This window comes from Amphiura filiformis, chromosome 7 (genome assembly GCF_039555335.1).
Source record: "Amphiura filiformis chromosome 7, Afil_fr2py, whole genome shotgun sequence".
In the NCBI taxonomy this organism is placed as follows: Eukaryota; Metazoa; Echinodermata; class Ophiuroidea; order Amphilepidida; family Amphiuridae; genus Amphiura; species Amphiura filiformis.
The window spans coordinates 58,657,083-58,671,364 of record NC_092634.1 but is presented as its reverse complement, the minus strand read 5'-3'; the positions used below and the strand labels follow the sequence as shown (position 1 = coordinate 58,671,364).

At 36.5% G+C, this 14,282-nt stretch overlaps 1 protein-coding gene across 1 annotated transcript in view; it reads left to right on the top strand.

The window, feature by feature from the left end:
- LOC140157404 (extracellular serine/threonine protein CG31145-like) overlaps positions 1-14,282 on the top strand; it is a 228,841-nt gene that overhangs the window by 205,195 nt on the left and 9,364 nt on the right. Inside the window, exons 2-4 of the mRNA XM_072180589.1 lie at positions 1,310-1,440; positions 3,194-3,272; positions 11,276-11,368. Coding sequence (XP_072036690.1) covers positions 1,310-1,440; positions 3,194-3,272; positions 11,276-11,368 — 303 coding nt within the window. The remainder of the gene's footprint in view (positions 1-1,309; positions 1,441-3,193; positions 3,273-11,275; positions 11,369-14,282) is intronic.

Below are 14,282 nucleotides of genomic sequence, written 5' to 3'. Positions count from 1 at the left end.
TATATAAATACAAATATTGCAGTTTATTGTATAAAACATCAATCTCTATCAAATATGCGTTTTTTGTTTGTTGTTGTTGTTGTTGTTTTTATAGATATTGCTGGAATATTATTGTTAAGCGATGTGTTCAGATTTGAGGAATTCGAAATCAATAGTACAATTTTACACATGTTATAATGCATGTGATTGGTCGATTTGACAATATTATACAACATTTATATTATTGATGGTTTTGCTCTTATCATAATTGTTCAACCACCATAAAATTTTGTTTACACATATTACTCTTATTGATAAGGGACCGTTTAATCTTTACACCAAGGGGAGTGGGCGTTTTGACAAAAAAAATCGACACAAAATTTCGCGTTGCCCCCTCGCGTCCGCTCACAATTTTCTGATTCCCCCTTGTTTACCCCATATTCCCCATTTCCCCTCAGGGTTCAAGTCAAAAATTCAGATTCACTCTCAAGACGGCAAATAAAATTAAAAATCGGATTCCCCATAAAAAATCCCCCCGGCGTAAATATTGATTCGTCCCTAATATTCTTTTTATTTTATGTACAACGTGAAACCATATGCTTTAAAGAGATATAACTAATTTTTGCCTGCAAAATAAATTTCAATTTTGACATCCATAAGGTGGTACCATGGAGGTATATAATATATTTATATACCTCCATGGTGGTACTACACCCCTTGATAAATGTGTGACTATTTTTACATTTTTCTCACAAAATAATAACACACTGGTAACAAAGTTTATGTATATTATAGGGGTAAAGAATCCAGTTACTACACTGGAATTTCAGTGACTCAAGACAAGCTGTACGTTATTTATGATAAGAAAAGAGGTACCGCTAGAATGTGCCTCATTTCTTAACATAATATATAATGAACCACTTGTCTTGAATCACTGAAATTTCAGTGAAGTAAATGGATTCCTTGCCCTATAATATACATAACTTTTGTTACCAGTGTGTAGTTATTTTTGAGAAAAATGCAAGATTAGTCACAAAATTTATCAGGGGGTGTAGTACCACCTTAAATGACACCAAACCTTTCGCATCAAAAGTGTCACAAGTTCATTTCAAGGAGATGAAATATTCTTTTCTAAAGCTATAATTAGATTGGTTTCTAGCCAATGAGGTAGCAAGCATTTTGTTGCGTTGGGAAAATCATGCTATCTCATTGCCCGGTCTCATTGATGAAATACCAATCGCTCGTCTCCCAGCGATGGACTTTTAATTCAGCCCACTTTCTGAATCACAAATGACTTGTACTTAAAAATGTCTTTTTCTTTGTTTTACAGAAATAAAATGAAGATGAAACTATGGGAAGAGTTTCAAAGAGGAATAAACAGATACGAAGTCTACTCCTACAATAATAACCAAATCGACGCCTTACTAAGAAATTTAGAAAAAGGGAAAATCACCGAAGTAGGTAAGTAGGCTATTGGTATACTAGTGTAGTTTTGGCTAACCATTGAACATATAAAAAGCTTTGTTGTTTGAAAAAAAACCGACGATGATGATGGTGGTGATGATGATGATGATGATGATGATGATGATGATGATGATGATGATGATGATGATGATGATGATGACGACGACGATTCTTATTATAAGATGTTTAGAAAAAGGAAAATCACTGAAGTATACGAGTTGGTATTGGTATATAGGGTAGTTTTTCCATTTGCTGGCTCGCCATTAAACATGCAAAGCTTTGTGTTGTTTGAAAAAAGAGATGTTGATGATGCTTTGATGACGATGACAATGATGGTGCTGATGATGTACTGATAATGATGACGATAATAATTATGATGGTGGTGGTGGTGATGATGATTATGATTTATGATGATGATGATGATGATGATGATGATGATGATGGCGATGATGATGATGACGACGACGATAATGATGTTGACGATGAGGAGGAGGAGGGGATGAAGGAGGAATGTAGTCTTTCCTCAACCCGCCTCGTTAAGTTGATGTATTTCTGCAACACAAGATACGTGCACTTCCATACATTCCAATGCCATATCCCGAATTGGGTCCTCTTTGACTACCTCGGGCTCTGTCTATCTACGCTGTGTGACTCGGTATAGTTTTATTAAGAATCGACAAGAAACATTATGTTCTACGTTGCATCTATTAACCCCGTCATATTCTAACCTCCCAATGCTGTCTTGATGTAACAAAAAGGATGTACATCACATTCAATATCTTAGTGGAGTACTTCTTTTTACTATTGTGTAGCCCCTCTGGCAAATGCATGGCAACGGGCTTAGCAAAAAGACACATTCTTTTGTCGTACAGTGTTAAAATCATTTCAAACAAATGAGAAGCGTGTGTGGATATTCGATTTTCAAAGCTTTTAATACAAACGTATTTTTATATGTTTGAAGCTTCGCCAGTATTAAAGATACGTTATTTTAGTTTCAGAAGTTTACATTAAGGTGGTACTGCACCCTCTGATGATTTTATGACTAATTTTGCATTTTTCTCACAAAAAACTACACACTGGTAACAAAAGTTATGTATATTATTGGGGCAAGGAATCCAATTACTTCACTGAAAATTCAGGGATTCAAGACAAGTTGTTCATTATATATGTTAAGAAATGAGGTACATTCTAGCGGTACCTCCTTTCTTATCATAGATAACGTACCGCTTGTCTTGAGTCGCTGAAATTCCAATGTAGTAACTGGATTCCTTGCCCCATATAATATACATAACTTGTGTTACCAGTGTGTTATTATTTTTTGAAAATAGTTCCAACTTTATCAAGAGGTGTAGTACCACCTTAAGTCTATTATAAGTATGTGTAAGCCCCTTCATAAATAACCCCTCTTCAACTTTTTAACCTGGAAAAACACACTTAATGCTGAAGCACCAAAAAATCCCGAAATAGTACCTCTTTCAGTTGTGTTATTGGATGTGCCTCTGGGATGAAGGAGGTAAAGCCACTGTAAAAGAATGTATGATACTAGGATCGCCAGTACATGATACACCATACTGCTATATGTCCTAATCTTGTCTCTGTGTAGCTGTGCCGTAAGTGTTTGATTAATCTCTGGCTAGGTACACGGTGATCTGGCGGTCCGGTTTACGCCTGGCGTGCCATACAGCGATTTCCCGCCAATTTAGGGGCTAATTCGATTAATTGTTGTGTCGGCGTGTTGTTTTTGTTGCAGACGAGAAATCAGGAGGGACGCAAGTGAAACTTATACTAACGTATGAAGATGGCGGATATTCCATGATGAAACCGTGGAGGTAGGTATTCAAGAGGTTTCTTCCTTTGTTGTTAATGCTCTGCGTGCTAACCACAGGCTTCAACATAAACCGTTTTTGAGATATTTTCTCAAAATATCGAGAGTTATCTAAAGAACCACTCGGGGCAAGGCAAATTTCCAGGTGGATAATGGTCAAAAATGGGCTTAAAATTACAAAAAAAATACAGGGGCCGGCAAGACTTCTCACGGGGGAAGTTCCCTCCCCCCTGGCTACGCCACTGGAACCACTGAACGAACCAATACTAAACTTGTTTGTACTCATTTTTATGCATTTTTCGTGCTGATTCCAAATATGCAATATTACAATGCAATTAGTGTAAATAGACAGGTTGACATGTTTACTCGCCACTTATAATTTTACTTTGGTCAATATTGCAAATATAAATACGTTACAAGTCCATTACTGTTGTGTGTATCTTTTTGAATTTTAAAACTTGCTGGTTTGGATTTGGGGAGAAAATAATTGTTAATTTGTTTTATACTTTGGTCAATATTGTTATACGTTCAAGTCCATTACTGATGTGTACATCTTTTTTGAATTTTAAAACTTGCTGGTTTTGGGGAGAAAATAATTGTTAATTTGTTTTAAAAAAGATCCTTAGCATCCCTAACCCTGGTAGAAGTTTTTTCCCTTTCTGTCCTCCCCCACTCTTGGGATAATCATAATCCTAAGTTCCTAACTGCTTCAAGTTGACTGACAAGTTGTCATAATATAAATACAATAATCCGTATATAGTCGTGGTGTATCAGGGGGCCTGATATTCATCCTTTATCGTATATAGATGTTTGGCATTTACATCAAGTCTTTATATTTCATTATACAACTCATTTGTTTTCATTGGTTATCAAGAAGGATAAATCCATTGCGCTATTCCATATAAAACTCACCTCCCCCTGTGGAAGATTTTGGAAATATCTGCCACAGGGGGAGTATGAATTTCAAATGGAATGAGCACATTATGCAGCTCCATTTGAATTTCATACCCCTCTGAGAAAGATTCAACCTGAATCTTCCACAGAGGGAGGTGAGTTTCAAATGGAGCTGCCTAATGCGCTCATTCAATTTGAAATCCATACTCCCCCTGTGGCAGATATTTCCAAAATCTTCCACAGGTGGAGTGTGGATTTTAGAAGGAATAGCCCATTTCGTGGAAACTGGGAAAGATACCAGACTAATCATCTCAACTCATGCAATTACATATTTCCTCACCGCTTTGATATGTAAACAAGGGAAGGGGCACATCGTGATGGTAAAAGTCTGTACAAACTGGGATCAAGAAACTAAAGGGATATGAATGCTATAATACATCAGGTTGCTTAAGATGGTACTACACCCCTGATCAATTTTTTGACTAATTTTGCATTTATCTCCAAAGTAACTACACACTGGTAACAAAAGTTATGTATTTTATAGGGGCAAGGAATTCAATTACTTCACTGAAATTTCAGTGATTCAAGACAAGTGGTTCATTATATGTTAAGAAATGAGGTACATTCTAGTGGTACCTCTTCTTATCATAAATAACGTACCGCTTGTCTTGAGTCACTGAAATTCCAGTGTACTAACTGGATTCCTTGCCCCTATAATATATGTAAGTTTTGTTACCAGTGTGTTATTATTTTTTGAGAAAAATGCAAAAATAGTCACACATTTTAAGGGTTGTAGTACCAGCTTAATTTGATTCCCTATAACATAGATTGGGGTGTGTGCCGGTCGATATTTGGGTTGTTGTCTTGTTTAATTATAACACCTTGGGTTGGTAAACTATTCTTTCTTTCTTATAGATTGTTTTCTCATTTTATTTGCTATTTGGGGCAAAGCACTGAATAAAAATAATATTTTACCACTATAGTTTTAATGTATTATATATATAGTAGGCCTAAATGAGGTGCTGGTTATTCCGTCCTTTGGAATAGAGCATCCGATGTTAACCCCATGAGAACTACCTTCCGATTGGCCAAAATGAATATCGTGTCCAATTATAAACCAATCAAGGAGGGTATTAATAAGATCATCTGCAAATGCAAGTTTGACAAAAACAGTTTAAAGCCCAGTCCTAATTGGCAATTGAAATGAGCATTTCAAGTTATCAACCGATCAGAAATGCTGTTAGATGACCAGTAGTGTCCAGGGGGTTAAGATACTCTTGTAATTTAAAACATTGGATGCTGTCAAATATCGCATGAATTGTACATACTCTTAGCTGACTGTGCATACTTTTAATATATAGGACGCCGAAGATTTACATGGTGTATCATAGTGTATTTCATTATGTAAGGGGACAGCGTCGAAACAACCTGAGAGATCGTAGATGCCATTTTGATGTTTTCATGTCTCGAGTTGGCCATTTTGCGAAAACAAAAAGTCATTTCATGAAAACTCAAATGAAACACATTACATCAAAGACCTTTACTGATATATCCAGCGGCGTTGTTGAAAATTATTAATACAAAAACATGGAGCACAATAGCATACGGATATTAGTGCAATCGAAACGGGGATTGACAATTTACATGAAGAAAATGGCTTTGGTTGCCTAGCGGGTAGGAGACATGTAACCAAGGAAATTGCCCCGCTCAGAAGAAGGAGAAATGTTTGATGAAAATAGAATAGTTGACACGCGACAAAATAGTGTAATTACAAATGGGCAGGCAAAAAAGCCGTGATCGCGAGCGAACTCAAATGGGCTTTCTGCACAACATAGCCCTTTATATTGCGCTACACTCCCGAAAGTTGTAGATGCGAAAATTGCTTAAATTATTTTCAATTGAAGTCAGAATTTGCCATTTTCGCACTTAAATTTGAAATCTGAATGACGTTTGTATTCAAGTGAGTCAAATGTATAGTATAGCGGTTCTTCAGATCGATTTTTAAGGATCGATAATTTGATGACTCTGATCGACAGTACGGTGGTATGTACGCCAAAAAAAATGAACATCAAGTTACTTGTGATAAACAGGGCTGGAGGGAACGGAGAATATTAGTACATGTATTGGCTCTAATATGAATAACGGTTGCTTCTTTTCTTTATTGCTGAATTGAAATCAAGAATTGAATTGCTCCGAGCATGTCTGACTTCGTGCGTGGTAATTACAACTGCAAGTGGAATGCGGTATTTCTAATACGGCAATACTGCATTGGGTGAAGACATTGCACTGCTCCCGATTCCAGAAAAATACAGGACTATTTTTTTTATTAAGCAAATATATTTTTTGCCAAGTAAAACATAGCTGAATCTTAATGCTGTAATTAGTTCTAACTGGCTGTGACAATCAAGCCCAAAGACTTGTCCAAGTCTAATTTCATGTTATTTTGGAAAACACTTTTTCTTATCTCATTTATAATCATTTGATCAAAATTAACATAAAATGTTAAAATTATGAGAAACCTCTCGACCTATACTCAAGATTTTAAGGTGGTCTTTGAATTTTGTGACTACAATTGTAAGAAAACAGCAAAATTGTATGTTTTGGCCCATTTTCCCTCCAATTGCAAAAATAATGAAATTTGACTTTTGTTGACAACTACTGTAGTACTAACCAATTGATTAAGATTTTAGCTATACCTATGTTTCATTTAACAAAATAGGATTTAATATTTAAAAAAACATAGTGCTGTATTTTTCTGGAATCGTGAGTAGGATCCCAAACATGCTCATCTGTGACTGCGAGTACATCATCATCAGTCAGCTGCGGAGCAGGCGACTACAAGCTTTCTACAATATTTGCGATCTTGAGCTATACGAAACAATTTTGTTTGGCTGCAGCATCTCGTCAATATCTCCCAGGAGGTGCTGGACATGTTGCAAGTACAGTGTGCGCGGCCGTCCCAGTGTCCTCTCCCCATGTGGTGGAATATACAGGGCATATTCTTTCACAGGCTCGCCGTCTGTAAGACATAGGATAAGGCCGTTATTTGAGTTGATGATCTTGACTCTGGCAACCAGTGGAGTGGTGTTGGTCAGATTGCAGATTGTATCATTTGGAATCCAAACCACATGCTTGATGTTGCTAAGGTATTGATCGTGTTTTCCATGTCCTTAGTGATTACCCATGACTCACACCCGTACAGAAAAACAGTAACACAAGTTGTCTAAAACAGATTGATTTTTGCATACTAGCAGGATACCTCCTTGACCGACGTGGACAGGTAACAATTCTAGCGTCAATTCAAGAAGCGGATTTCTTCAGAAGGTAGTCTACCAGGACAATGAACAGGAATGGTGCCAATACATCACCCTGAAGTACTCCAGTTGTTAATAGGGAAGACTCGGAGATACTTCCATCTACCATGACGGCACTATTGGAGTCCTTGTTGTAGAGCACCTGAATGGCATTGACCACAACCTTTGGTATTCCAAATATAGGCATAATAAAAAGTGAAGGGCACAGACGGTACCTGCTTTACCTGGTTACAAAACTTAAACCGTGCTCAATTAAAGTAGGAATTCTTCTGCTCAGAAATTCTATACTAACCATGCTAACAGCCTATGTAGTGAAACCTTATCTGGATTTCTAGAAGAAGTATTTTTTGGTTAATAATATTCAAAACTGTGAATATCAAAGCAAACAGATTAAACCAATCATATCGGTCTTTTTGTAAAGTTTTGTAGTTCTGAAAGAGCCGTTCTTTCTGCGATTCGGAAACATTTTCTGTCTCTTTTATAGAAACTTAGTGGCTCTAAAAAGAGCCGTTTAGTATTATGGTTAAAAAATCTATTTTAACTTTATTTATGAATAAGACTGCGAGTCCTTTCTTGGACTCGAGTTTGATATCAAGTCCAGACTAGGACCTGATACCGAATGATAGTTATGGTGGCTGATAGTAACAGATGAGAATAAGGTGTATTAGGTAATTACGACAGGTTGTTTTGAAAACAAGTGAAATTGACTTATAATGTGTACTCTTTTGACTTATATTAGCAGATGATATTAATTTTATTCTCAGCTTTCAGACAGTAATCATGGTAATCCTCCGATTGACGGCGCTATCATTGGATTCGAACAAATTCCGGGAACAAATTAAACCAATTAGAAAAAAAATGCTTTAACAACACCAGTAAAATTTATTGTTGTTATACCAAGAATTTATTATTTTCCACTCATCATATTTATCTTTATCACAAAATGGGACTACAATATTCATTGTTATAATTCATTTATGATGACAAAATGACAAAAATTGTGAGTATCTGGATAATTATGCAAACCACTTAACTTTACACATTATGATAAACATGCGTGGGTAACGGCGTCAACAAAGTGTGACAATCGGTAATCAAATTGTTGTCTCAAATTCCGTACCTTTCGGTGGCAGCATTATGCTATCTCGTTCATGTTTTTAAATAGTAGAACTCTACAATTCAGAACAAGTTTAATACACGGAAAATGGAACACGCGTCTACTTTAACTCTCTTCACGCGCGACTGCAGACGACATTTTTTTTGAATTCAAAAATTTCAGAAATGTAAATTTTCGTGACCATATTTGGAATCAGCATGAAAATTGCATTAAAATGAGTACAAACAAGCCTAGTATTGGTTGAGTAGTTCTTAAGATAGCTCTTGATATTTTGAGAAAAAATTTCAAAACTTGGAACTTTTTCCGTTGAAGCGCATGGCTAGCAGGCAGAGCATTAAATCCAGACAGACTGGTATGTAGGCTACGTAACCTGAATACACACAAAGTAGATCACTTCTTGTCAGAGATAGCAGAGTCAAAAAGACTCTCTCATTTGCATCAAGTCATATTCATTGCTGGATTAATTAATTCATGAAACTCAGAGAGGATCATACTGTAGCTTGTTCTACATGTATATTCTTGCATCATGTACATCATAGTATACTAGTAGTACTACAGATAGAGGAAACTTTTGATTTTTGGCAATAACCGATCAACTTCAAACTTGGTATTGTGATAGTATATGGTGGGCTGATGTGCTGTACGCGTAATTCCAGTTATTTTAGTAATGTAATGATACATATCAAATGAACACTGCAACGCGTTTACAAGAGTATTTTTTTCAAATGTGGGTGTGTTAATAATTGTTATAAAAAATAAACATGTAGTGTTAATTGTAAGCAACGGCTTCTATACCTTGAAGTGTAAATGAATACGGAAATAAAACGCGTGAATCTTCACACTGCGGAAATGATATTTTCTCATAATTATTGCCCCAAAAAAATCAGATGACCATATTTGGAATCAGCATGCAAAATGCATTAAAATGAGTACAAACAAGCATAGTGTTCATTCAGTGGTTCTTAAGATAACTCTAAATATGTTGAGAAAATATTTCACGTGACTTTTTTTATGTTGAAACCTATTGCTAGCACGTAGGGAATTATAATTATACATAGAGTTATTATATCATCATCAATGTGCACAACAAGTGTAATGTGATTTGTATGTCCATCCTATCATTATAATACAATCTGCAAAAGTGATTTGTGCGGGGATTTGTTCTCATCAGTTTTCATGTGGTAATGCGTGTGTCTGCCTTGCACTGAAAGAGGTGTGACCTGCCACAGCGAAATGAGTATAGAGTCGCAAGTTGGCAGTTTCGAGACATCCAGGCTGACTGAGTGGATTCCTTTGTTTGCCGCGCACCTGTTCAAGCCAGAAGTATGTCTATTATGTCCTTTGTGAATGGGGGTGCAATGGGCCATTCGCGAAGGAAACAAAGCCCACCAATGCAGTAACAGGGCGTCTCGAAACCCGGGCTCGAAACTACCAACTTGCGACTTTACGTTCATTTCGTAGTGGCAGGTCACCGAATGGTATCGGCACTTCTTATGGTGACATTGAGTGAGAAGCATTATACACACCACGCTGCTAAACACGTCTTATAATCTGACAATGGTCACCTCAAACCAATGAGTGCAGTGGCGTAACCAGTGGGGTGGCCGGGGGGGCAAGCTGCCCCCCGGACACAAAAAAACTGGGAAGAAGAGCAAAAAATTGGGAAGGGGAAAAGGGGGGGAAGGAGAGAAAAAGAGGGAAGAAAAAAAGGGAAGGAGAAGAGAAAAAAGGGGAAAAAAGAGGGAAGAAGAGAAAGGGGAAAGAAGAAAAGAAAAAAGAGGGAAAAAGGGAAGGAGAAGAGAAAAAGGGAAGGAGAAGAGAAAGGGAAAGAAAGAGGAATTTGAAATTTGTATTCTGAAACACTGATTTTTAGCTTCTAATATGCCAAAAACCAGGAGCTTCACTTGACCCCTGCCGGGGCTTTGCCCCTGGACCCCACCAGGGCCCCTAAGGCGGGCCCTGGACCCCACCCGTTTAACGCTCCGCGGCAAGCCGCTCGCGACTTTTGGTCAAGAATTGGGAAATTTTTCAATCTTGCCCCCCCGGAAGGTCAGGTCTGGTTACGCCCCTGAGTGTAAAATCAAAAGCAGGGTCAGATGAACTTATCTGTAGATCTGTTATCTGCGCACATCGGATCACAAACTTGCTATAATTATGAAGCTGACATCGTTGTTCCATAGGAAGCCAATGTTGTGGATTTATGTCCTTTTCGTTTTAGTAGAAGGCAGTGAATCGCGGGTCCGGGTAAAGAGGAGATTCGTACCTAAAATCAGAAATCTTCGAAAAGAATCCCCTGTCTTGGAACATTTTTGGCTATATCTTTAAGAATACCCTAGCATTTTGACATATGAGCATACGCGTGTAGGCATCGTTCTTTGAAAGCCTGCATTGAAAATTTATGTACTAAGGTAGTGTATTCTGAAGAAAAAAATCAAATTTTTAGCTGTTACAGATTAATATATTCGTTTTCGTGATATTGCAGCGCTCACCGCAAAAAGTAAGTACAGCTCGCAATCAGCAGAACAATAGAGGGCACTCTTCCAACTTACTCCACAGTCAATGTTAGTTGATAACTAGACATTACAATTTACTTAAAGATAAAACAACAGGTTTGCAAATTAATAATGCTATATGGTTCTTGCCCCTACCTTTGACACTAATTTCTTTGTTTTCTTCTTACAGGGTACCGCGTGAATACGAAACGCTTCCAGATCACTTTTATTTTTCTGATATAGAAAGACACAACGCCGAGATAGCAGCCTTTCACCTTGATAGGTAGGTACAAATCTGGAGTTTTGAATAGAGTACGACAATTAAATTTGATGTTCTTTCTTTCTTTCTTTCTTTCTTTCTTTCTTTCTTTCTTTCTTTCTTTCTTTCTTTCTTTCTTTCTTTCTTTCTTTCTTTCTTTCTTTCTTTCTTTCTTTCTTTCTTTCTTTCTTTCTTTCTTTCTTTCTTTCTTTCTTTCTTTCTTTCTTTCTTTCTTTCTTTCTTTCTTTCTTTCTTCCTTCCTTTCTCTCTTTCTTTCTTTCTTTCTTTCTTTCTTTCTTTCTTTCTTTCTTTCTTTCTTTCTTATACAAATTAGACACAAATATATGATAATAAATACAAGAAATAAAAGTATGATGCTTTACAATTCCAATGAGGATAATATCCTATTGACAGAAAATAAGTGCACACCCGCTATAAAGGAGTAACTTTTCAATAAAAGAAATGTCTGAATTTGCTTTCTGAAATCGACTGGAATTCCAGTTGCCAATGTTACTGAAAAATGCTCGGAAATTCAATTAAATTAATGAAAAATAACGGTATCATCCAAAATAAGCTCTCCAATTGAGGATTTCAGATTTTGAACTATTTTTTGCAGGATATTTTACCTTTAGAAATTTTTAAAGTCTGGATATCCAACAATCATGACTGGACAAAAAGTTCGGAAATCCGAACTCCTCTATAGGGGTGTGCATCTATTTTCTGGACTAGATCCTTGTTTTGCACCATGCCCAAGTAATATATAGCTCAAGGACAGCCATTACATCAACAACAGATACACCTGCGCATAAATAGCTCAAATACCTAACAAGCCCAGGTGGAATGCTATACGACTGATTTGTGTTTGTAGAAATTATATAGATGGTCCCCATTGATATGTGCCACACCCAGCCAGACATGCGGTAAATAAACAACAGTATTTATTCTACGCTTCAAAATAACAATAGGCACACCTGTGCGTAAATAACTGGCATACCTATCCAAACCAGGTGGCATTATTACACAGGCTGTATTTAAGCCGTAAGACATTTTTGTTAAATGGTTTATAATGCTGTACTGCGTGGGCCCATCAGCTGGGAATATAAACTGCACGATTTAGTGTTGACCTGGAATGTTGTTGGAAAACAGCCTACCTAAGCACATTTTATTTACCATCACCGTTTTCCGTGGTTGCGTGTTATAGCATTAAGAGCATCTTTTATGCCCATGTATGAGATCAGCATCATATAAAGTTTAGTAAGGAAACATTATACTTTTGTAAAACTTACCCCAGCCATTACATTTTGTTTGCTCACTTGCACATATTAGTTCCAAGAAAAGTTGAATGATTTATACACATGTGATAATGTTATATATATTTATCTCCAAAAATCTAAAGACTATAATGAAAATCGCAAGACAGCTGTTTCAATAAATGTGATTTAACAAACCATCTCAGTGAACAGCAACACTGTCGACTACGTGAAACACAAATCTATCGTACTTTTAAATCATGGTTCAATACACTTGTAATAAGAACACAATTTCGATTTTTTGGGAGTTGAAATGGGTTTTTTTCATGTAAAAACTGTCAAACTTGTTGATCTTACTTGTACGACAATGCTTCAAATGTTAATCATTCTAATGGTTTCTTTTCCTTTTAAGTACTGATAATCATTTGGTTTTGAAAAGGAAAGTGATATTGTTAGCGTGGTATAAGATGAATTATCCAACTTGGTATAAGAATAAGGAAAAGGAAAACTCTAACAAATAAAATATTTGCCCGAATATACTTCAAACTTTTACAATACTTTCTAGCTGTATTCAGACGGGCTGAAAACTTTAAGGTGTCCGACACTCCAAGTGCGTTCACACGACGGTTTTCAGTCACCAAGACTTCGAATTACACCCCAAGTACTACTCTACAGCTTGGAGTGTACGCCAGATACGATACCGTGTCCAAATAAAATTTTCGGCATTTCGCATACAGATGTCTCCTTTACAACGAATGACATTTCTTTTTTTATTGGGACACGCTATGTCTAGTGGGCCGATACCTCCAGTGAAACGAAAATCATGCCAACATAGCACGAACCCCTACGTTTCACTTTAGTAGACTATATGAGAGTCAGCCGACAACCCTAGTTTATTTGGTGGTGCACTTCGGTGAGAATCTGTCCCAAACCCCACCCAAATTACCTCTCGAATTTTCCCGACATCTAAAATGTGCGACAAGCGACTGGTCACGATTTCTAACAGTTCTTTGACAATACTCTGCAGATTTTGATGCGATTGAGATAATGTCAAATTGTGATGAATTCCCTCATGATTTGAACGCAGGTATATCGGGCTTGTCACTAACTTGACTGGATTAGGTTCATTAACCTGATCTGAAAGGCATGTAACATTATAACACACTATTAATTAATTTTCTGCATTAGAGAGTAAGTTTCTTTGATCAAAACTTAGATGAAAGTGGAGATTTGTCCCTCATTTTATCTTAAGAATTATTGAGTCAAAATTATGCATATTTGTACGCATTCGATCATGCTGATTTCTAAATATGTTCTAGAAATTTTAATTTTGATATTGTTTAAAAGTTGAGCTAAAAAGGGAAAGAAATTCTGTGTTTGCGTCTGGAGAGCAAGGGCTAATAAGACGGATATACATAATAGAAAGCACTCACATCTGATCCTTTTGCAATTAAATTTTATTCTGCTTCTTCAATTATCATTTGCTTGCTTGAACAAATGCTGAATACATTTTAACTCCATCTGAGTGACGTTAAAAACCAAAATAAGTGTAAAAAATTGCAGAGAGTATAAAAATTTGACGTACTAATGGATTTGTATTGATTTATCCGTCAAATAAGGAAAATTTATTCACTTATCAGATGATACAAAAAGCTTACGTTACTTTTGTTAGCTTCAATCAATTTAGG